Source organism: Clarias gariepinus, chromosome 24 (assembly GCF_024256425.1).
Source record: "Clarias gariepinus isolate MV-2021 ecotype Netherlands chromosome 24, CGAR_prim_01v2, whole genome shotgun sequence".
Taxonomy (NCBI): domain Eukaryota; kingdom Metazoa; phylum Chordata; class Actinopteri; order Siluriformes; family Clariidae; genus Clarias; species Clarias gariepinus.
In genome coordinates this window covers 7,763,841-7,790,029 of record NC_071123.1, presented here as the reverse complement: position 1 = coordinate 7,790,029, position 26,189 = coordinate 7,763,841, and the positions used below count along the sequence as shown (strand labels likewise).

Sequence of the window (26,189 nt, the reverse complement as noted above, 5' to 3'; positions counted from 1 at the left end):
TTTCAAACCCCACAACCACCAAGTTGCCACTGTTGGGCCCTTGAGCAAGGCCCTTAACCCTCAACTGCTCAGATGTGTAATGAGATAAAAATGTAAGTCGCTCTGGATAAGAGCGTCTGCCAAATGACTAAATGTAAATGTAAATGTAATTGAGGTACTTGATATTTAATTTATTCACTATAGTGCTCATTACTCGAGAAAGAGTAACTTATGTTATGCTGTGATTGTTGTTTAAGTGTTTAAATGTATTCACAAAAAATGTAGTCTGACGTTGTGTATTTACATGTCTTTAAAAGGTTAATTGAATAGCATGTGTTAGTTAGTTGTATTAGAAGCTTAGTTAAACAATTCTGTTTTTGTGTTTATTTTAAATTTCATTTAACTGTTGTGTTTTAGAAGTAGTGATTTAACTGTTATTTCTCAGGAATAGTGATGTACCCTTTTCCGGGTTTTCATTTAAGGTTATCGACCTTGCTCTCTCTCTCCCTCACTTAGTTGAGTCCACTTTGAACAATTGTTGTGTAACCCGCAAAGCTGTCAGACACAAGAATTAAAAGTGATTCCAGAGTTGATTCCCATGTCCCTTGTAGTTGGCCACAACTTTTTCGTGTTTGAAGCATAAAAATCATTAGTTTTCCTTCTATACCTCCCAAGCAGCCCTGGGAAAGCCTAATCACATTTAATTCATATCAGCGAGATGTGACTTCAAGAATACTGTATATAATTTTGTCTTATCATTTGGAAATTGTAAAATCACTAAAACCAGGACTGCCTGGGAAAAGGAGTTGGTATGGCAGTTGAGTGAGGAATACTGAGAGAAAGCCATAGACTGGACATGCTCCAGCACTTCCTGCACCTACCCCTGTCTTATTCAGTTTAATGTCTGGCTGAACTATATCCTTAAGTCATATGTTCTTTTTGTGTACAAACTTGCAGGGTTTTTGGACAGGTTTTTTTTCCGATCTTATGTCAACTATACCTGGGGTACAGGTCGATAAACTGCTATATTTGGCATGGCAGATGATTCAGTCCCATTGAGTTTTGCACATAAAAATGTTATTGCTTTTTCACCTTTGTTGACCAGACATTCCATACTTTTACATTGGAAGTCCCTTAAGTTTTCCCCTATCTATCTGTGGATTAAAGATTTATTATCTTTTCTTAAGCTAGATAAGATAAATGCAAACTGTAATGTTCTATTGAGATGTTCTTTTACAAGTTGCAACCGCTTATTGCTTATTTTACAGATTTACAGATATTGCCTGAATGATTATTTGAACTGGGTCATACGTCGGAATGTATGTTTGACCCATCTAATTCACACACGTGGATGTGTGTGTGCAGGGGCAGACTGAGACTAAAAGTGGCCCTGGATCTCCTGGCCCACAGCAGCCTACCACATCCCACATCACAATACATTGGGTCATATTTGTAAAACAAAGGAAAGAACATTAAGACAAACATATAAAACTAAAAAGATCATATTTTAGCTGGTCGGTGGATCATCTTGATGCGGTGTAAGATATATACCACTCATCAGTGTAGCAGGGACTGCTGACGATAACCAACACCTCTTTCCCTTCTCTACCTGAGTCGAGTGAAAAGGATGGCAATCAAACTAAACAGGGAAGCTGCAAAATCAGCAGAATAAGCATGTTACTACTGTACCTGCACTAGAAAAAAAAAATACTAGCTGCTGTTGTAAATTTATATGAGTGAAATGGTGGAACTGAAGTCACTCAACAAGGAACAACTGTGACATGTTCAGAGTATGACATCACAGTATGTATAACCATCACCTCACAGTCACTAATATAGCAAAGGTACAGACTAAACATATGTACAAGCACCATGAGCATATGTGAGACAGGAAAGCGCATCGGCTGATGGTCATCTCAGGGACACTGATGATATGATAATACCGCTCTTTAGTTATATGAAGGACTGATCACTTGAATCTTAATTGAGGTACTTGATATTTAATTTATTCACTATAGTGCTCATTACTCGAGAAAGAGTAACTTATGTTATGCTGTGATTGTTGTTTAAGTGTTTAAATGTATTCACAAAAAATGTAGTCTGACGTGTATTTACATGTCTTTAAAGGGTTAATAGAATAGCATGTGTTAGTTAGTTGTATTAGAAGCTTAGTTAAACAATTCTGTTGTTGTGTTTATTTTAAATTTAAACTGTTGTGTTTTAGAAGTAGTGATTTAACTGTTATTTCTCAGGAATAGTGATGTACCCTTTTCCTGGTTTTCATTTAAGGTAACTGACCTTGCTCTCTCTCTCCCTCACTTAGTTGAGTCCACTTTGAACAATTGTCGTGTAACCCCCAAAGCTGTCAGACACAAGAATTAAAAGTGATTTCAGAGTTGATTCCCATGTCCCGTGTAGTTGGCCACTGCTTTTTTCGAGTTTGAAGCAGAGGCTGATGTGCAAATTTCCAGATAACTGCCCCAATGTAAAGCTCTGGTTTCCTTTGCAAGCGCACACAAAGAAGCCTGTCTCAGCTTCGCACGCACATCCCCGGTTATATCCAGCTAAGGTACCTTCTACCCCCCAAAAGTAAGTAAAATTAAATGAAATCAATTTAGTCATTTGGAGCCCACAAGAGAGGTTGCCAGCACATTATTATGGGCTTGTGCCATGGAAGCTACACATCAACATATGAACCAGTAATGTCTCTTATTAAAGTTATATATGGGTGAGTTAGGGATATCCTCGATGACTGTGTCAAAAATTTATCCTTGTCTGTTGTTGCTAGGAAGTGCTGTTAACTTTAGAAAACCTTTGGTTAAATAACATAAATTTCATTAGACACAGTAAAGTCACCTATTAGCTGTTTCAATGAGATTTCTGCATCTGGAATAAAAGAGAACATTGTTTAGGGGCATTACACATTGTCATAATTTGTTTAAGGCTTGCTTCCTTCTCGTGCACTTTTCCTGTTGAGGAAATTAAAATTAGTTGTTGCTGCTGCTGTTTTATCTGTATAGTTTTGGTTAAACATAAATGCATTTATACAACGTAGCGGACATGAATCGTTGTCACATATAATCCGTACAAATGTTTGTCCGGGCAATTGTGTCAGGGGAAAACTGGTTGAAGTCAGTCAGTCAGTCTCGTCTGTATCAGAAGTGGGATGTTGCTCTTAAGTAGATTCTTATACTTAATTTGGAGCAGCGGAGTGTTCAACGCTGTGCAATTTGGTATCCAACTTATGCCAATAGTTGGTTATTTTCCAATACGGATTTAATTTCTTTGTACTCTGGTTACTATTGGATGTTGGGTTCTCCTTTCTTTCTTTCTTCTTTTTCGGTATTTATGTTTTGGGAATTCTCGTGCGATGTTTCAAGTGATACCACTTGGTTTTGCCTTTCACTTGAATCACTGTTGGAGTGGCTGCCACAACTTTGGGGGGCCACTCCCTCCTGGGCTTGTGAAAGTTCCTCCAGAACACTCGCAGATAGACCTGGTCTCCTGGAGTGATGGGACACGGAGCGTCATTTCTTTCTTTGCCTCCTTGCTCTTTTCCTGCACATAGATTGCTTCATGTATGGCAGTTAGTTTCTTCATATAAGATTTTTGCAATTGTTCTAGCGGTGGGCCTTTATATGGCTTCTACAGAATGGCACAGGTAGAACGCTTGTTAGCTCATTGGTGCAAAAAGTAAAGCATCAACCCAGTTAAGCTTTGTACTACTACAAATATTATTAACCTTGGCTATGAGATTGCCATTTATACTTTTTACCTTCCCCTGGGACTGTGGACATACCCAAATCTTAGCTTTGTCCCCAACCATTGTAGTACCTGCCTTACATTTCCTAAATGATTACTGATCCATTGTTGGAACTGATCTTTGATGGAATTTCAAACCTAGGTATCACTTCCCTTGTGATTTGATACCTGTTCCTGCCCCTTCATCTGCAGATGGTATTGCTTCTACCCATCTACTAAATCTGTCAGTTATTACAAGCATGTACCTTTTGCCTCGAACCCTACTTTATCATGTCCACATAGTTCACCACTAAGTGCTTAAATGGTCATTCTGGTACCGCTATATGGCCTATAGGTGTCGCTGTTTCCTTCCTGACATTATGCCTAGCACATATTTCAAATGAAGCTAGGAACTCATCCACCATAGCATGTAGATATGGAGACCAATACCCTTGTTGCTTGATTTTTCTCACTACCTCACCTCTTGCTCAATGGTCAAGTCCATGAGCATCTAAAACCAAAAGAGGTTCAACAGTGCTTTGGGTGCTATGGTCAGACTTTCATGTGAACGCTAAATACCCTGTGCATCCTTCTAAGTTCCCCTCTGGAGCCACCTCGTGTGTTTGTAAGGACTTGCTTGATGTTGAATACAAATAATATCCTCCAACTGAGGCTGCGGTTCTATAAGGACTATTGGCACCTGCACTGCCAGTTGACACATTTAATGCTCGCTTTGCTTCTAAGTCTGCTATGTTGTTACCCTTAGTGGCATAGTCATTTCCCTTTTTATGGGCCTGACATTTAATGACAGCCAACCGTCTTGGTAGCATCATAGCAGACATTAGTTTACTTATTTGTTCAGCATGTTAAATGGGAGTTCCTTCACTCCTTTTAAAACCTCTTTGCTTCCATACTGCTCCAACCAGATAACATGCACCATGAATCGGTAAAAATATTTGCCACTAGCCCTTTTGATAATTGGCAGGTGGTGGTAGGCACTTTTTAGCTCAGCTAATTGAGTAGAACACGGTTACAAACAATTCTGAGATAAGACGGTTTAAAGTCTTCTCCATTCTTCATTAATAATGGATACCTAGTGTGACTTCCTACATGGTCTCTAAACTAGACCCATCAACAAAGTAAGTGATTTCTGCATCAGATATCGGTTTAGACTCGATCAGGCCGTAACCTAGTAAATGCCAATGAATTCGCCACACAATCATAAGCCACTCCTTCATAGGCTAAAAGGAACAATTTAGCTGGGTTAACTGTGTCACATTGCTTTATAGTAATGTTGGGCTATGTGAACAGTGAAGAATATGCTAGGAGGTCGAGCTTGAATAAATTTCCCATAACTTTTCTACAACCTTATGCTGTGCATAAATGGTTACTCCGTAACCTATAGTCAACAGAGATGCTTTTCCTTATGCATAAGGTACAGCTACAAGACCCTGTTGATAGCATGGTGGGTAACCTTATCTAAGCTATATTATCTAGCTTAGTGCTGTAGTAAGCTAGGGGCTGGTTTTTCCTATCACTGCAAGTTCATCATCAATATAGCTGAGGCAGATCCATCAGCTCAGTTAGCCACATACAGATAAAACGGTTTGATATAATCAGGTATACCTAAGGTAGGTACAGTCTGCATTTCTTTTTGATGGAGCACTTAAATCTTGCAGTTCTTCTTCTTTATTTCTTCTTTATCTCATTATTTCCCTTAGTGGAACTGTTTTTACTGCATACACCTCAATCCAGTCAGCATGAAACCTGTTAACTTTAGAAAAGTCATCACTGTTTATCTGGTTGTGACAATGGTGCTTTACTTATCCATTCAACTTGAGGCTCGCAGTATTGTAGTTTAGCTTTGGACACTTTATGACCTCCCTTAGCTAGCTTACTGTATACCTTAATGTAACCACTACGGCATGCTTCTAGTGATGATAAGCATATTAAACAATCACCCATATGCTGACAAAGCCTATCTATCCTTAAACCTCCTATATCAGATTCCAAATCTGATTGAACATTTGCAGGAAGTGTTTGAACCTCCGTGGCATTTTTGGTACATATATTGTTTACCAGCACATGTAAATGCAAACAAATATCTACTCTCTTCTGCCACTGGAACACTGAAGAAGGCTGAACAAAGATCAGTTACAATTAAATATTTGGCTTCGGGAGGGACATTAGTTAGCAGCGCATGTGGATTTGGAACATCTGCTATACTATTACCGCCATTTATTTTTACCTGGCTTGATCACTGGGAAAATAGGAGAATTACAGCAACTGGTTGTCACTGCTAGCACAGATGCTTTTACAAGGCCTTCAATAGCGCTTTTTATGCCAGCTTTTGCCTCAGGTAATAAAGGATATTGTCTTATTCTGGGCAGTTTTACATCTGGTTTAAGTTGTACTTGAATTGAGCTGGCTGATTTAATTAGGCCTACATCTGTATCATGCCGAAACCATAATTAAGGGGGGACCTGACTCTCCATTTCTCTATACCCTTCATTTTCGACAGTCTCAACTACCTCAGATGCTGATGCCAATTGTGTTTGTGACTTGCGACTAACTACAACTTCCTGAGGAGTACCAATCAAGTTATTACCACACAAGATTTTAATATAGGTTTTCTATGCAGAATGAAAAATCAACGGGTTTATGGTTGACTCCCACTGGACTTCTTTAGCTTTCTTCATCAAATCATTGGACCTAAGTCCTTTGAGCTGCAATTTTGTCCAACATATGATGTCACCTGAAGAACAGAATCAGTTACATTGACTTAAATTCAAGCATGCATAAACTGCTCCTGTATCAACTACTGTAACATGGGTGTACTTTTACTGTCTACCTCAATGTGTAACATGGGTTTTTGTTCTGCACTAGTTGTCAAAATAGGTGATTGATTCTCCCCTGTCGGCTTCTCTGGGCCCCACAACCCCCCTGTTTTGGACCCCCCCCCATGGGTTTACTAGGCCTTAAACTTGATCTCGAAGAGGACATTGCCACCCACCTCCCATCGCATCCCTCAGGGCTGGGGTCATGGATCAAAATGAAGCCTCAAAAACAGTTTATCCATGTAGTATGTATCTACAGCCTCTCTCAAGTCAGAAGCACGGAGGACTTCTTCCATTTTTCCTTCCCCCAAGATCTTTGCCAACAGAGCTTTCATATCAATCACCGATAAAAGCTTGCCCGAGGTCTCCTCTTCTAAAACCTTATTCCGTTTCCCTGCACCCTCATGAATGTTAAGGAGGCGGTTGACAAGTCCCTCGAGATCTTGAGTTGCCCATGGTACATACCGTCCCAGTGCGCCTTTAATTAAAATTGGGAATTGTGGAGCTAGGTTCCTAAGTCTCCCAGTGTTCCTTCCTTGTTTCCAACTGCCTATATTAAATGACAAATCCTCTTCACCCCCATCCTCTCCACTGCACAAAGGTCTATGCCCAGTCCTTAATGTTGTATCTATCTGACTTCTTAGATATCCTGGTGTTTTAGTGCTCCTGTCTATCCTCTCTCCCCTTCCCTGCACCCTTTCCTGTTCCTTTTATCTTATCCTCTTTCCCACATAGCTTTTTCACTCTCTGTAAATTTGCCCCTACTTCCTTATAACAATCTAATGGTGTGCTTTCCTCTCTACTCCTTCTCCTATCCTTTCTTAACTTCACACACCACTCTCTGTCGCCTCCATTTAAATTTACATGACCTTCCATTTGCATTTCTCCAACATCCAACATTCCCTTAAACATTAGGAATGGACCTTCTGCCTGCAAACATGGGGGAGGTGTAACTAACGCTTCCCATCTGCTTCGTGCCCCACTGTCTGACTTTCTTAACTTTTTCCTCACTTGATTTTTCTTTCTTACCAACTCTACTTATTCTTTCTTAAATGGAGCTAAGACCTCTCTTTCCTGCTGTCTTTTGAACTCCTCTGGACACGCTTTTTTCTCTCTTGCCGCCGTTTTATAACTTTTTACCAAAGTTTCCATCTGCTCACGCAATGCCACATCAGATGTCCCCTCCCTTGGCCATTTTGTATTCATACCTTTAGTTCTCTTTTGCCATTTATTGGAGATCTTAGTTATGAGATACACAACGGATGCTTAAGCACTAGTCTCCACCGGAGAGGTTGCTATTATGCTTTATAGCCTATGTCACCACAACTTAGATATTCTCATTTTATCTTACGATTATGCACTTACTTTGGTGCCTAAATTTACTTATAACAACATACAATATTGTGTAATCACAGAAATATTCACCTTCCTTACCAAGGCTTAACAATGATAATTACTCTTTGATATACAATATTTCACTATTTGCCTATTAGCTTGCCAAAAAGCACAGTATCCTTATACACAGTGAACACTTTTATCCCTAACTGATTAATGCCACAGTATTAATATGGGGTTCAGAGACATTCTATTTATTTATTTATTTACTTACTTATAGGCTTATGCATTCATACTTTGTCCCTCTTTTCCTAGAAAATAGGGCTTATTCTTGCACTCACACTTGTCCCTTTTATTGATTAATATTTATTAATTTACCTATTAATTTATTAATTTAATAAGGGCTCATACACACACATCTCCGGTCTGGCAACAAGCTGCTCCCCCTCTTGAGTGTTGTACACACAATTCCCATGGGAGGTCCATACCTGTTCACTGGACACGGAGTTTATGGTATCACTCAACCAGACTCTCTCTCTCTCTTTCTCTCTCTCCCTCTCTCTCAGACACACACACTTAGGCGAACATAGAGCTCTCACACACTCAGACAGTAACAGTCAGACACAAACAATTGCAATTGCATTCAACTCAATAGCACAAAAATAGTGCTCCTCATAAAAAAGGTATATATAAAGCTGCTACACCCATAAAATATTCTCAATTTAATTTATTTGTATAGTGCTTTTAACAATTGGCATTGTCCCAAAGCAGCTTTACACAATAAAAATAATTTAAGTTTGTATGGAATTTGAATGTGTATGAATCAAAATGGTCAGATTGTCCCTGGTGAGCAAGCCGAGGGCGACAGTGGGAAGAAAAAACTCCCTGAGATGGTAATAGGAAGAAACCTTGAGAGGAACCAGACTCAACAGGGAACCCATTCTCATTTGGGTGAAACAGAAAGCAGAAATTTATCTGCATTCATACTGTGTGTTAGTTAGCAGACAGTTAACAGTTGATAACAGCATACCAGTTGATGTTAATTGATGTTAATATGGAGTCCAGTTAGTTATTGGAAACTCAGGTAGACTTGTATGAAGTTCCAGTCCTGAACTATCAAACGGTCCAGTCCTCAGAGAAACAGCTGCCAACACCAGTCGAGGCCAGAACCGTGGCCCAGACACGAGACGCATCCCAAAGAGACCAGGATGGGTCAGACAGGTCCGGAGGGCAGAGGGAGTCTGGATCACTGGCAGCTCAGGAATGACGAGGGAAGGAGAGAGAGGGAAGGGAAAGAGTAGGAGAGAGAGCGCAGAAGAGGAAAGATAAGAGTTAGGTCTGGTCACAGTCACATAATACAGTGGTGTGAAAACCTATTTGCCGCCTTCCTGATTTCTTATTCTTTTGCATGTTTGTCACACAAAATGTTTCTGATCATCAAACACATTTAACTATTAGTCAAAGATAACACAAGTAAACATAAAATGCAGTTTTTAAATGATGGTTTTTATTATTTAGGGAGAAAAAAAATCCAAACCTACATGGCCCTGTGTAAAAAAGTAATTGCCCCCTGAACCTAATAACTGGTTGGGCCACCCTTAGCAGCAATAACTGCAATCAAGCGTTTGCGATAACTTTATCCAACGATATCCAACGAGTCTTTTACAGCGCTCTGGAGGAATTTTGGCCCACTCATCTTTGCAGAATTGTTGTAATTCAGCTTTATTTGAGGGTTTTCTAGCATGAACCGCCTTTTTAAGGTCATGCCACAACATCTCAATAGGATTCAGGTCAGGACTTTAAAGGACTTGTCAAGTCTTCATTTTGTTTTTCTTCAGCCATTCAGAGGTGGATTTGCTGGTGTGTTTTGGGACATTGTCCTGCTGCAGCACCCAAGATCGCTTCAGCTTGAGTTGACCAACAGATGGCCGGACATTCTCCTTCAGGATTTTTTGGTAGACAGTAGAATTCATGGTTCCATCTATCACAGCAAGCCTTCCAGGTCCTGAAGCAGCAAAACAACCCCAGACCATCACACTACCACCACCATATTTTACTGTTGGTATGATGTTCTTTTTCTGAAATGCTGTGTTACTTTTACGCCAGATGTAACGGGACACGCACCTTCCAAAAAGTTCAACTTTTGTCTCGTCGGTCCACAAGGTATTTTCCCCAAAGTCTTGGCAATCGTTGAGATGTTTTTTCAGAAAAATTGAGACGAGCCTTAATGTTCTATTTGCTTAAAAGTGGTTTGCGCCTTGGAAATCTGCCATTCTGGCCGTTTTTGCCCCGTCTCTTTCTTATGGAGGAGTCGTGAACACTGACCTTAATTAAGGCAAGTGAGGCCTGCAGTTCTTTAGCTGTTGTCCTGGGGTCTTTTGTGGCCTCTCGGATGAGTTGTCTCTGCGCTCTTGGGGTAATTTTGGTCGGCCAGCCACTCCTGGTAAGGTTCACCACTGTTCCATGTTTTTGCCATTTGTGGATAATGGCTCTCACTGTGGTTCGCTGGAGTCCCAAAGCTTTAGAAATGGCTTTATAACCTTTACCAGACTGATACATCTCAATTACTTTTGTTCTCATTTGTTCCTGAATTTCTTTGGATCTTGGCATGATGTCTAGCTTTTGAGGTGCTTTTGGTCTACTTCTCTGTGTCAGGTAGCTCCTATTTACGTAAGTGATTTCTTGATTGAAACAGGTGTGGCAGTAATCAGGCCTGGTGACTACAGAAATTGAACTCAGGTGTGATAAACCACAGTTAAGTTATTTTTTAAAAAGGGGGGCAATCACTTTTTCACACAGGGCCATGTGGTTTTGGATTTTTTTCTCCCTAAATAATAAAAACCATCATTTAAAAACAGCATTTTGTGTTTACTTGTGTTATCTGTGACTAATAGTTAAATGTGACAAAAACGGCACATCCACAATAACAAATTAAGCTGCCCTCTGAAGATGGCTGCTAGTACTACTAGTTAGCATATCTCCTTAACGCACCTCACTGACTTAAAGTACTTATAGCTGCAGGGTATCATAACCAATAAGCAGCAATCAAAACAAAGTTTTAGCAATATCAGTTTAAACAAAAAGTCTTTAAAATGCTTTGCTTTAATTAGGAATTTGCTGCAGGTCATATCATTTACATTAAGACTTCAGAGTCTCTCACAAAGTTTATAGCCTGCTTTAGATCTTTTTCTCAACTCGGAAGGATAGATCAGAGCATCCGAGACTCATGTGGTGGGTTTTTTTTTTTGTGCCTGCCTGGTCCATCACATCCCCAAACTCTTTTCTCAGTTGCTCGTATTGCAGCTTTATCTCAGCAGTCTGGGCCTCAGCTTTTTTATTCATTTTTAATAGTAACTCTGTTCTTAGAATTCATATCTTACGGAGAATGATCTTGATTAGTTTCCTTTGTCTTTTCCTCTGCTTCCACCACAGCGTTTTTTTGCCATCTTTTCTGATTTGCTGCGTGTACCAGGCATATTGAATAAACCTTGAGTGAATGTTTATATAAACTTTCTTTAGAACAATTTATTCTCCCTTAGTTATACGCAGTCCTCCTTGGGCTGGTCAAGAATGTTTTATGTTTATGTTTTTTAAAAATATGTACAGTTTAGTATGGAGACCAGCCAAACACATCTTCATATGTTGCCGTGCATGCCTGAAGCCAGAAATACATGAATTAAAAAGGATCATTGAGAATAATGTAAAAGAATTGTTTTGTATGTTTTGTGTTACTGAGTTTTATTATCATCTCTCCATAGATAAATAAAAAAGATGATGGCGACAGAAGAGTCCAGAAGGCAGGAGAAAGATGACTTTTATGACCAGTGTGGGAGGAGTTTTTCCCTTCAGGCTTGTCTAAAACATCACCAGCACATTGACACTGGAGAGAAGCCTTACAACTGCTCACAGTGTGGAAAGAGTTTTACCCGTCAGAGAACACTAAAACAACACCAGCGCATACATACTGGAGAGAAGCCTTATAAGTGCTCACAGTGTGGAAAGAGTTTTACCCGTCAGAGTATACTGAAAGATCACCAGCACATTCACACTGGAGAGAAGCCTTATAAGTGCGCACAGTGTGGAAAGTATTTTATCTATCAGAGTACACTAAAACATCACCAGCGCATTTACACTGGAGAGAAGCCTTATCCCTGCTTACAGTGTGGAAAGTATTTTCTCTATAAGTGTTCACTAAAACAACACCAGCACATTCACACTGGAGAGAAGTCTTATACGTGCTTACAGTGTGGAAAAGATTTTACCCATCAGAGTACACTAAAACAACACCAGCGCATTTATACTGTAGAGAAGCCTTATAAATGCTTAGAGTGTGGAAGAGATTTTACCTCTCACAGTAAACTAAAACAACACCAGCGCATTCACACTGGAGAGAAGCCTTATAAGTGCTTAGAGTGTGGAAAGAGTTTTATCTATCAGACTTCACTAAAACGTCACCAGCACATTCACACTGGAGAGAAGCCTTATCCCTGCTTACAGTGTGGAAAGAGTTTTATCTATCAGACTTCACTAAAACGTCACCAGCACATTCACACTGGAGAGAAGCCTTATCCCTGCTTACAGTGTGGAAAGAGTTTTATCTATCAGAGTTCACTAAGTCTGCACCATCGCACTCACACTGGAGAGAAGCCTTATCCCTGCTCACAGTGTGGAAAGAGTTTTATCTGTCAGAGTTTCCTGAAACAACACCAGCGCATTCACACTGGAGAGAAGCCTTATCGGTGCTCTCGGTGTGGAAAGAGTTTTACGCAGCAAAGTTCACTAAGTCTGCACCATCGCACTCACACTGGAGAGAAGCCTTATCCCTGCTTACAGTGTAAAAAGTTCTTTATCAATCAAGGTTCACTAACAAGACACGAGCTCACCCACACTGGAGAGAGGCCTTTTAAGTGCTCACAGTGTGGAAAGAGTTTTACCCAACAGTGTACACTAAAACAACACCAGCGCATCCACACTGGAGAGAAGCCTTATCCCTGCTTACAGTGTGGAAAGTTTTTTATCAGTCAGAGTTCACTAACAAGACACGAGCGCATCCACACTGGAGAGAAGCCTTATAAGTGCTCACAATGTGGAAGAAGCTTTAGCCAAAAACACTCACTAAAATGTCACCGGTGCATTCACAACTAAAGAGAAATCTCATCACTGCTCACAGTCTGGGAAGCATTCAGCGCATTCATAATAGAGACAAACTTTAGTGAACTTTGGGGTCAAGTCTAGCCTTTTTTTCCCCCCATTAGCCTTACTGATAAGTGGATTTCTTAAAGCTATACATCGGTTTATTCCTTGCGTTTTCTTTGTTTTATGTAAATGTGTGTGGAAATGCTTTTATTTTCATTATTAAACATTCTTTTTTCTCTCTTTCATTCGTAACACAATTTAAGTAATTTTAGCAATCTCCTCAGTTGTTTTCTTTGATTGATACAGGACAATAATTTACCTTTCTAAAAGAAAGAAACATTATTGCCATAACTACTGGACATTTCTTCTAATATGTCTTTTTGTTGTTTAAGAAATGATAAGATACTTCCTGCTTTAGTTCGTGTTAAAAAACTTGTTGCTGCTGAATCATATAAATCACTGCAGTAAATATCCAATAGAAAGTAAATCATTTTGTGGAATATTACATATTTTATTCATTAAAAGAAAAATACTCTTTTAGTAGTTTAATGAAATGTTTTGTTTATAATGGTTTCTGATATCCTCTATATAAATAAAAAAAGTTTTTGTCTGTACCTTGCCCAGTCTGTAACTTGATCTTTCAATTACAGTTAAACCTTAAATTGTGAGCATAATTCGTTCCGGAAGTGTGCTTGTATATCAAAACACTTGTATATTAAAATGAGTATCATATGAGTGACGCACACGCACTGAGCATGGGAGATAATTTTCCACAATCCCACAGCGCGAGAGAGAGAGAAAGCATTGGCTTAGTTGTGATCATGTGACACTCGGCAGGCGAAGCGCATACGTACTTGTATTGTATATTAATACCTTGCTTGTTCAACTTTAGTTGAAAAAATTTAGCAAAACACTCGCAGACCAAGTTTCTCGCAATCCAGCATTCCACTGTATATCTTTACGTTTCATACATTAAAGGACCAGTAAACCAGAAAAAGAAAAATTTTGTCTGTTTGTCTGTACAGTATGTCTGTATCTATATACAGTGGTGTGAAAAACTATTTGCCCCCTTCCTGATTTTCTTATTCTTTTGCATGTTTGTCACACTTAAATGTTTCTGCTCATCAAAAACCGTTAACTATTAGTCAAAGATAACATAATTGAACACAAAATGCAGTTTTTAAATGATGGTTTTTATTATTTAGGGAGAAAAAAAAATCCAAACCTACATGGCCCTGTGTGAAAAAGTGATTGCCCCTCTTGTTAAAAAATGACTTAACTGTGGTTTATCACACCTGAGTTCAATTTCTGTAGTCACCCCCAGGCCTGATTACTGCCACACCTGTTTCCATCAAGAAATCACTTAAAAAGGAGCTACCTGACACAGAGAAGTAGACCAAAAGCGCCTCAAAAGCTAGACATCATGCCAAGATCCAAAGAAATTCAGGAACAAATGAGAACAAAAGTAATTGAGATCTATCAGTCTGGTAAAGGTTATAAAGCCATTTCTAAAGCTTTGGGACTCCAGCAAACCACAGTGAGAGCCATTATCCACAAATGGCAAAAACATGGAACAGTGGTGAACCTTCCCAGGAGTGGCCGGCCGACCAAAATTACCCCAAGAGCGCATAGACAACTCATCCGAGAGGCCACAAAAGACCCCAGGACAACATCTAAAGAACTGCAGGCCTCACTTGCCTCAATTAAGGTCAGTGTTCACGACTCCACCATAAGAAAGAGACTGGGCAAAAACGGCCTGCATATCAGATTTCCAAGGCGCAAACCACTTTTAAGCAAAAAGAACATTAAAGCTCGTCTCAATTTTGCTAAAAACATCTCAATGATTGCCAAGACTTTTGGGAAAATACCTTGTGGACCGACGAGACAAAAGTTGAACTTTTTGGAAGGTGCGTGTCCCGTTACATCTGGCGTAAAAGTAACACAGCATTTCAGAAAAAGAACATTATACCAACAGTAAAATATGCTGGTGGTAGTGTGATGGTCTGGGGTTGTTTTGCTGCTTCAGGGCCTGGAAGGCTTGCTGTGATAGATGGAACCATGAATTCTACTGTCTACCAAAAAATCCTGAAGGAGAATGTCCGGCCATCTGTTTCGTCAACTCAAGCTGAAGCGATCTTGGGTGCTGCAGCAGGACAATGACCCAAAACACACCAGCAAATCCACCTCTGAATGGCTGAAGAAAAACAAAATGAAGACTTTGGAGTGGCCTAGTCAAAGTCCTGACCTGAATCCTATTGAGATGTTGTGGCATGACCTTAAAAAGGCGGTTCATGCTAGAAAACCCTCAAATAAAGCTGAATTACAACAATTCTGCAAAGATGAGTGGGCCAAAATTCCTCCAGAGCACTGTAAAAGACTCGTTGCAAGTTATCGCAAACGCTTGATTGCAGTTATTGCTGCTAAGGGTGGCCCAACCAGTTATTAGGTTCAGGGGGCAATTACTTTTTCACACAGGGCCATGTAGGTTTGGATTTTTTTTCTCCCTAAATAATAAAAACCATCATTTAAAAACTGCATTTTGTGTTTACTTGTGTTATCTTTGACTAATAGTTAAATGTGTTTGATGATCAGAAACATTTTGTGTGACAAACATGCAAAGAATAAGAAATCGGGAAGGGGGCAAATAGTTTTTGACACCACTGTATGTATGTCCAGTCAGATTTTGTCACAGCATCACGCAATACTGACTGGACAGAATTTATACGTATTTATACGAATTACTTTTAAATATCAATTTAAAAAATCTTTCAAATAACCTAATTTGTGTCTAAACATTTATTTCAGTGTAAGGCTGCTGCTAATTTTACATTGAACACTTTGTGACTTTCATACAACAAAAATACTTACAAGCTTGCATTTATATATTTCTTTAATAAAAATCATATTTAAATTCAATTATGCAGAACACTGTACTATGTTACACACACACACACACACACACACACAGATATCCATTATTCTCCTGCTTCTGTTGTGCAAACACACCCATTACCTGTGAGGCCTGGCACATTTGCATTTGTTAGCTTAAACCAAGGCAGGCTGAACCTTTGTGTGTGACATGGAAACCTTCAGAAATGCCTGCCGTATTTATACAAAAGACACACATTCACAATATATGGATACACAAGTCTGTTTTAAAGTGTTTCAAACTTTACAGCGTTTGCAGACCCAATGTCCATCGTCCCTGCATTTGGCACAGGTGTATTTCTAACATGTTGCACGGGTAAACCTGCTGTGATTCCTGTTGCAGTCTCTTGCACCTCGCACTGCGTTGTCTGTACAGTCCCTGGCACAGCAGCTGCAGCAGTCTGCCTCTGTGCCAATATTTCCTTGTGCTGCATGAATGGGCAAACAAAGTTCCTTAGCTAGAAGACTTAGAAACAATCTTCTTTTGCCTGTCCACCCTGTGCCTTGTACATGCCTTGTACAAAATGTAGACATTCCGCCGCCAGGTCCAGCATATTGTAAATTTATTTATTTTTTTAACGCTACTGGGTTTCCTCTTTCTGTTTCTATGTTCAATATTTCTCATATGCAATATTAGTTCTGGTCAATCCCTACAGCATTGTGTGCCTGTCCATAAAGATATATCCATAGTGTTGTACATATATTTTAAATATCCAAATCAAATTCAAATTCAAATCAAATTTTATTTGTCACATACACAGTCATACACAGTACGAAATGTAGTGAAATGCTTACACGACCGCCAGTGACCTTAAAAAGAGAATTAAAACTTATAGGTAATAAATATCAATAGACGAGATATGATAAAAAATTTAAATTTAAATAAAAATTTAACTAGAAAAAAATAGAACATGAAAATAGAAATATATTGTATGCATAGAACTATAATTTTGTGCAAGTATGCATAGAAAAAGTGACTCTGTGCAATAGTTATTAAAGTGACTTTGTGTAATGGTCCAGAATGTAAACGTGAACATGTAGTGTAGATGTGATGTGCGTGGAGTTGTCCATATTGTCCATTGATGTATAAAGATTGATTGGTTGATTTTGAGAATTGTGAAAATATTGTGTTAGTTATGCCTAGTGGTGTGGTTGAGAGACCTTATCGCCTGCGGGAAGAAGCTCCTCCTCAGTCTCTCTGTGTTGGCCCTCAGGGAGCGGAATCGCTTCCCAGACCGCAACAGAGTAAACAGTCCATTGTTGGGATGGCTGAGGTCCTTCACGACCTTCCTGGCCTTGGTCCAGCACCGCTTGGTGTAGATTGAGTGCAGGTCAGGGAGCTCGATGCGGATGATGCGCTCAGCTGATCGCACCACCCTCTGTAGAGCTCGTCTGTCCTGCATGGTGCTGTTCCCGAACCAGGTCGTGATGTTTCCCGTCAGGATGCTCTCTATGGTGCAGGAGTAGAAATTCCTGAGCACCTTGGAGGGCAGTCTAAAGTCTCTCAAGCGTCTGAGGTGGTACAGACGCTGCCGGGCCTTTTTTACCACGGTGTTGATGTGACAGGACCATGTCAGGTCCTGCGTGATGTGAACACCGAGGTATCTGAAGCTGTCCACTCTCTCCACTGGGCTCCTGTTGATGACGGGGGTCTGGTAGTTCCTCTCCTGCTTTGTACTGAAGTCCACTATCAGCTCCTTTGTCTTGCTGACGTTCAGGAGGAGATTGTTTCTCTGGCACCAGTTCTCCAGATTTCCAACCTCCTCCAGGTAGGCCGTCTCATCGTTGTTGGTAGTGGCCACGCAGTCAGAGGTGTAAAGAGAGTACAGCAGGGGGCTCAGAACACAACCCTGGGGGGCTCCAGTACTGAGAGTGATGGAGGCTGAGACATGGCCGCCCATCCTTACTGCCTGTGGTCTGCCAGTCAGAAAATTGGAGATCCACTGACACATGGATGAGCTGAGTCCCAGGTGCTCCAGCTTGGTGGTGAGTGTGGAGGGAATTATGGTATTAAATGCCGAGCTGTAGTCGATGAAGAGCATTTTCACATAATTCCCCCTCCGAGTGTCCAGGTGAGTGAGAGATGTGTGGAGGAGATGTGAGATTGCATCGTCCGTGGAACGGTTTGGACGGTATGCAAACTGTAGTGGGTCCAGTGTGTCTGGTAGTGAAGAAATGATGAAGTCTCTGACCAGGCGTTCAAAGCACTTCATCACTACTGAAGTGAGGGCTACAGGGCGATAATCATTGAGGGAAGCAGGATGAGGTTTCTTTGGGACTGGAACAATAATGGACTCTTTGAAGCATGTGGGGATCACCGACTGAGATAAAGAGATGTTGAATATCTCAGTGAACACAGGTGCTAGCTGGTCTGCGCAGGCTCTGAGGATACGGCCTGAGATGCCGTCTGGTCCTGCTGCTTTCCTGGTGTTCACTCTCTTGAAGGCTCTCCTCACGTCATGCTCGGTGATGATGAACGCGCTTCCGGTGCTGGCAGTGACTTCCTGTCTGCAGCCATTAGCGCCGCTAGCATTAGCATCGCTAGCATTAGCATCGCTAGCGTCTTTAGCTGCAGCCTCGAAGCGAGCATAGAAAGTGTTCAGCTCATCTGCCAGAGACACGTCTGCGTTTATCATACCGGATGTTGGTGCTTTATAATCCGTTATTGTCCTTAATCCCTGCCACAGGCTCCTAGAGTCACTCTGTTGGAGTTGTGACTCTAGTTTTCTCCCGTAGCGCTGCTTCGCCTCTTTCACCGCCTTCCGGACGCTGTATGACGCAGCCTTGTACGGTTCCATGTCCCCCGACGCGAGTCCCGTGTTGTAGGCAGCGGTGCGAGATCTCAGAGCGTCGCGGATGGTTTTATCCACCCACGGCTTCTGGTTGGGAAACGTTTTAATAGTCTTTTTCTCCACGGTATCATCCGCTAGTTTCCCGATGAATCCCACAACCGCTTCCGTAAACACGCTGACGTCACCATCGGAGCTGTTTCTGAACATGTCCCAGTCTGCGTCATCGAGTGCGTCCTGTAACGCGGCCACCGATTGGTCCGTCCAGCGCGCGACCTCCCTCTGAACCGGAACTTCCTGTTTCAGCCTTTGTTTGTATTTTGGCATGAGGAAGATGGCGGCGTGGTCGGATTTGCCAAACGGAGGGCGAGATTGTGCCTTGTAGCCGTCCTTGACCGTAGTGTAACAATGATCCAGTGTCCTTTCGCCCCTGGTGGGGCAGGTGATATGCTGATAAAAGTTTGGCGCTGCGCGTTTGAGGTTGGCACTATTAAAGTCCCCCGCCACAATAAGCGCAGCGTCCCGGTGTTGTGTTTGTTGTTGTGTGAGTGCCTCATGCAGCTCGCATAAGGCAGTGTCCGTGTCCGCTTGTGGTGGAATATAAACGGCGCTGATTATGACCGATGTGAACTCCCGAGGAAGGTAAAAAGGACGACACATGATGGACAGTAGTTCCAGGTTTGGTGTGCAGGAGCGTGTGAGAGGAACAACGCTCGCGCTGTTGCACCAGCTGCTGTTCACCATTAAACACACGCCGCCTCCCCTTGACTTCCCCGAGTCTCGCGTCCTGTCCATGCGGTGAACCGAGAAGAACTCGGCCGGCTGGATGGCGTGGTCCGGCACCGCTGGGTTCAGCCATGTCTCGGTAAAGCAGAGGAGATTGCAGTCCCGAATGTCTCTCTGGAACTTTATCCTGGCCCTGAGGTCATCGAGCTTGTTCTCCAGTGACTGGACGTTGGCGAGCAGGATGCTAGGCAGAGGTGTGCGGTGTGCACGGGCTCTCAGCCTGTTCCTGACGCCGGCTCGTTTCCCTCGGGGCCGCCGCTTTGCGTCGCGTCCTTTGTTGTCCCTCAGGATCTCACTCGGCCAGCTCGGATCCGGAGTTAAAAACGTCGAATTGTGAGTACATTGTATACCAATAGAAACAAGAGTGTCTCTATCATAACTAATGTACTCCATGGTGGTAATTTGACTGGTTTTAAGACGGTAAAAACTAACTTAAATAACAAAAACAAAGAAAATCTGGTCGGAGCAGTCGTGACGGCAGCCGACCTCACCGGCGCCATCTTGGATTCTGTACATAATATACATACACTATGTATACATACATATATTTATCTGTTTACATATACATATATATATATATATATATATATATATATATACAGTGGTGTGAAAGACTATTTGCCCCCTTCCTGATTTCTTATTCTTTTGCATGTTTGTCACACAAAATGTTTCTGATCATCAATCACATAAATTACATAAATCATAAATCACATGTAAGCATATTTTAATCAAATAAGTATGCATGTTTTAATCAACTTATATTTATGTAAGCATGTTTTAATTAATATATATTTATGCAGGCAGAAATATAAAAGGCCTGTAAGTATACCATTATAGCAGAAAGAGAGGACAGGAGCAAGTCAGAAACAGCGGTACCAGGAGCTTGGGAAATACCTGAAAACTGCCCATGCAGATAAACAGAAACTAAGGTAATGAGAGAAACATAGAAAAAACACAAAGACCAGGTCATAGAAAAAAACAGACAATGAGAGAAGCTAGCGAGGTGCACAGTAACCTATGTAATAAATTATGTCCTCAAAACCAAACTTAAAAGGATCAGGAGTTTCCCTAAAACATATGTGCAAGGCGCCACGGGCACAGGCTGGTACGAGCAAACAAAGAGCTGAGAAAAAATCAGAGACACAGAGCCAGTCTTATGAATAATATAGTTTAGTAAGAGTAGATACAGAATAAAAATGTGTATCTACATGGTAATAATATAAAAATACAGAGTATAAAAGCCCAACATATAACACAAAAACATGAGGGGCCAGGGTGAAGCATCAACAAAAATAAAATTACATATCAAACCTTCTTTAAGCTAAAACAACACCACGAGGAAGGTCAGTAAGCGGAATAAAAGCAGAAATGCCACGATGTAACAAAAAAACAGGAGCTTGAGAAAAATCTGTTTGAGTACCAACAGTAGCTGTCTCGTTAGTCTGTGTACTAACAAACACTTTAAAATCAGTTTGGGTACCAATACTTACATACCATCTAGGCTTTCTGACAGATGGAGCAGGAGTACTAAACTCTGGCCTCACTGGCTGAAAAGAACAATGAGAACTCTCAAAATCCAAACGCCGTCTTTTAGAAAGACCAGGTTTGGAATCACCTTTCTTAACATAGGTAAACCCTTTGTCTTGTAGATAATGCATCAAAGATCCAGATAACTTAGAATCAGCACGGACAGGACTCACGGAGGCCTGATCCATAACGGGTTCAGTCGGGTTGTAGTTGTAATGATTTTGAATGAACACACACTCGTCTTAACAGAGCTCAGGAAACACTTTACTTACATTCGGCCATGAGCACATGTGTACAGAACAGCTTGTCATGTCTCTGCCTTACTAACCACCTACGTTATGACGTAATGACGTTTTCTTAAAGGTGTACACTCATTACATCTCCCCTTTTCAGTTTTTTTTTTTTTTTTTTTAACAGTACGGAGTTAAACATTAACATTTCTGGCTCCTAATAACTTAGAAATTATTAACACCTTCCAACAAGACCTTATTTCCAGTTTTCTCACTGCTTACTCTATACCCATAAAAGAACATTGTTACTTAAATCTATTAACCCTTAAGACCGATATATTGCCCTTCACCTTTCACCATATTTTTATTTTTATTTTTTTTTTTTACAAATTTAATTTGTCCACTGGTTTGCTCAATCTGCCAGATCTAGTCACGAATAGTCCTTTGTGGGTTTTTTGGGCCTGGGACAAAGTTGTCCCCATATGCACTGTCGATGTAGGCAGCTGTTCATATATTTGTTCTGGTTGAACCGGAATTTGTTCTCCCTCTGCTGGGGAAGGGCAGAGCTGCAAGTGACGACGGTTGCGTCGCAACGTTGCTCCTTGATTTGTGTCTATAACAAAAGATCGAGGAGTTGTACTTTCGCCTCTGACCACAGCAGCTGTTCCCCAGGTCTTTTGATGGTCCAACTTTGTGAGCACCTCATCACCTGACCTTAGCGATGGCAAAGGTCTAGCCCCATTGTGACGATTAAAGTAGAAAGCTTGCTTTTGCTTTTCCATGGAATCTTTTCTCCTCACATCTTCAAAATTTGGCCACTGAGGCTGAAGGTGGGTCTCTAACAATGGAAGTGTTGTTTTAATCTTTCTGCCCATAAGAAGTTCAGCCGGGCTTACACCCGTTGTGATGCAAGGTGTGGCCCTATAACTCATCAGAGCCAAAAGAGGGTCTTTTTGTTGCAGAATTTTCTTCGCTATCTGCACCCCTCTCTCTGCATGTCCATTTCCTTGAGAGTGGTGTGGACTGGATGTGATGTGCAAAAAGTCAAATTCCTTTGCAAATTCCTGGAACTCAGCACTCACAAACTGGGGACCATTGTCCGAAACTATTTCATCAGGGCAGCCGAACCTGGCAAATAAGGCCTTCAGTTTTAACACTATTTCTGAGGTAGTGGTTGCTGGCATGTGAAGAATCTCAAGAAATCGAGAGAAATAGTCTGACACAACAAGATAAGTGTGCTTATTATACTCACACAAGTCCATAGCTAGCCTTTTCCAAGGTCTGTCTGGAAGGGGCGTTGAGATGAGAGGCTCCTTTTGCTGTGTCTGTTTCATCTCAAGGCATATTCGACAGGACTGGACCTTTTGTTTTATTTCTAACGAGATGCCTGGCCACCACACCGATATTCTGGCCCGCTCCCTTCACTTTGTCAGGCCTTGATGTCCATCATGTATCCTGTTTAGAATATCTGCTCTCAAGAGGTTTGGAATTAGCATACGGCTTCCTCTTGTCAGTATTCCATTGTGCTCAGACAGCTCGTTCTTGAAATGGAAAAACTGTCGAACTGCCACTGGAACGTTGTCTATATGTTTTGGCCATCCTGACCTGATATACTTCAGTACGAGTTGCAGGTTATTGTCAGCCTTTGTAGCAGCCCTAATGGCTTTGAGTTTGGGTGGGCTTGCAGGCATGCATTCAGCAACAGCAGCAATGTAACACTCCATGTCGGTGTGTGTGTGTTGAGATCTTTTTTCTTGTAGGCTAGTGGGCTTCGGGATAGTGTATTAGCCACCACCAAAGTGTTTCCTGGAGAATATTCTGCTATCAGTTTAAATCTCATTAGCCTCATGAGTAGTCTCTGACATCTCAACGGAACACTGTCCAAGTCCTTCTTATTCATAAGAGGCACTAACGGTTTGTGATCTGTTACCAACTTAAAGTTTTCAAGGCCTATTAGGTACTTTTCGAATTTTTCACAAGCCCACACACTCGCCAGACATTCTTTCTCAATCTGGGCATATCTGGATTTTGCCTCAGACAAACTGCGTGAGCAGTATGCTACCGGTTTCCAGTCTTTCTCATGCAGTTGCAATAGTACGCCACCTATGCCATAACTGCTGGCATCAGCTGATACAGCAGTAGGTAGAGTCACATCATAGAACTTCAAAACTGGAGAAGTAGAAAGGATGTCTTTAATGCGCTGAAATGCTGTCTTCTGGGGACTGGCCCAGGTCCACGTAGCAGTTGACCTTAACAAGTCATACAGTGGTTTGCCTTCTGTTGACAAATTTGGAATGTACTTGCCTAGGTAATTAAACATCCCCAGTACCCGTTTTAACTCCTGAACATTGTGTGGAGGAGACAGCTCACGGACTGCTCTGACCTTCTCAGGATCGGGTCTCACACCTGATTTGTCGATCAAGTGACCAAGGAAGTGAAGCTGATGTTGTCTCAGCAGACACTTTTCACGGTTCAACTTCAACCCAGCAGACTCAATTCTCTCTAACACATTGGTAAGCCGTTTATCATGCTGTTCCATGGCGTCTCCATGCACCAATATATCATCCATGTACACCAGTACTCCTTCAAGCCCTTGTAGAGTTTCCATCATCTTCCGCTGAAATATTTCTGGGGCACTGGTGATGCCGAAAGGAAGACGTTTAAAGGAGTACTGCTTTCTGGGTGTAATGGTATCTGCCAAAAACCTGAGGCAGCATCAAAAGATGAGAAGACTGTTGCACCACTTAGTTTTGCTATTATCTCCTCTGCAGTTGGAAGAACATATCTTTTCCTTTTTACAGCTTCATTCAGCTTTTTCAGATCTACACAGATGCGAACTCTCCTATTCTGTTTAAGCACTGGCACCATAGGTGCGCACCAGTCCATAGGGTCTGTCACTGGCTCAATGACCCCATTTACTTCCATGCGCTGAAGCTCCTCTTTTACTTTTTGTATAAGAGGCAGTGGAACTCTGCGTGCTATGTGTACCGCATATGGCTGAGCATTGTCCTTAAGCTGGATTCTAACAGGTTCTGTTTTGAGAGTTCCATGCTCCCCAAATGCATTGTGAATTTCCTCAATGCGTTTCACCACTCCCATTGAGGATGCAGTGGATCGGCTTAGCAAATTGTTCACGTTTTGTCCATGGATAACATACACTGGGAATGTGTACACACTTTCTTTATATGTGGTACTAACTTGAAATTTCCCCAAGCACTTGAGGCGTCCTCCAGGACTACACAGTGTAACACTAGACCGCTCCAGCGTTCTCCTGGGATTAAGTGTGCAGAATGTTTCTTCACACATGATGTTTGCGTCTGCACCAGTATCAATCTTGAATGTAACTGGTGTCTTTCCAATGGGAATTTGCACAGTCCACTGTTCATCATTATTTTGTGAATTTGTAACAGCTCCCAGGAAATATGGTGTCTGTGCAACAGTTTCTGTCACTTCTCTCACTGATTTACTGTGGCACATTCTTTCCCAATGACCCATTTTTTTACATTTGTTGCATGCTGATTTTATTGCTGGGCATTTTTCCTGATACCTGTGTTTAATCTTCCCACATCGTCCACATTTTGGTTCTCCTTGCTCTTTGTCAAATTTTCTTTTAGGTTTCCATTTCTGGTTTCCTTTGTCTGCTGCTTTCCCTTGTGCTATCTCTTGTACTGCAGCGTTCGCCTCCCCCTGCTGGTGAACTTGGAGCGCTACTTCTTCACATTGGCGCACGCTTTGAATAGTTTGAGCTAACGTGAGGTCGGACATTAACTGCAGTCTGCGCGACAGCTCTTTATCAAGAATGCCCACGACTATCCGATCCCGAATGTGTTCATCTCTGTATTCTCCGAAGTCACAATGTTCCGATAACTCATACAGAATTCTAATAAAAGTTTCTGCCTTTTCACCCGGGCGCTGTACTCTTTGATAGAAACAGGCTCGCTCGTAAATCACATTGCGTTTAGGAAAGAAGTACTCGTCGTATTTTCTTAACACAACGTCGAATCTCTTCTTGTCACCTTCCTCATCAAAGGCGAACGATTTAAATATGTGTTCGGCTTCGTTACCCATGGCATAGATTAATGAACTGACCTGGACTTCACCGTCTTCTTTATCCAGTTTGGTAGCACTCCTAAAGCGCTGAAAACGTAACTTCCAGTCAGCCCATTCATTCGGACGATCAAATGAAAAACACTCCGGAGGATTGAACTTCGCCATATTTTTGGGGCAATGCGCTCGTTAAGCACTTCTGACACCATGTAATGATTTTGAATGAACACACACTCGTCTTAACAGAGCTCAGGAAACACTTTACTTACATTCGGCCATGAGCACATGTGTACAGAACAGCTTGTCATGTCTCTGCCTTACTAACCACCTACGTTATGACGTAATGACGTTTTCTTAAAGGTGTACACTCATTACAGTAGTCCTCAGAAGGAACACAGTCTGGACTGCCTTGGCTGTCTGAATCATCCAAAGGAATAAAGTCATCAATGGAAAAGTCACGGTTAGCTATAAAATAGAACAAAATACATAAGAAACATTAAAATGGGTAAAATAAGGCAAATAAGTAAAATAGTGCAAAGGAGATGCTTACCCATGGCTGGTCTCTTGAGAAATGAAGAACAAACCAAAGAAAAATGAGGAAAAAGCCTTGAAAACAAGCACCACCCTATATTTTTTATAAAAAAGATACAAAAAGTGTAAAGATAATAGAAAATATTAAAGAAAACGATTTATAATGGGAAATTAATAAGCGTAGGAGGAGTCAGATAAGCGCAGGGAGGAGTAAAAAATAAAGTGTAATTATAATGGAAATATTAATTGATATAAACTGGATTATAATGGAATAAAAATTCTGATGCGGTCAAACGAGGTGAAGGTACAGGGGAGGAGACTGG

General features: G+C 41.3%; 1 protein-coding gene across 1 annotated transcript; it reads left to right on the top strand.

The window, feature by feature from the left end:
* Window positions 1-1,892: 1,892 nt before the first annotated feature.
* LOC128511959 (zinc finger protein 345-like) lies at window positions 1,893-14,048 on the top strand. Its single transcript, XM_053485001.1, has 2 exons — window positions 1,893-1,968; window positions 11,651-14,048. The coding sequence occupies exon 2, from the start codon at window positions 11,664-11,666 to the stop codon at window positions 13,035-13,037; it is 1,374 nt and encodes a 457-aa protein (XP_053340976.1). The 5' UTR covers window positions 1,893-1,968; window positions 11,651-11,663; the 3' UTR covers window positions 13,038-14,048.
* The last annotated feature ends 12,141 nt before the right edge of the window (window positions 14,049-26,189 follow it).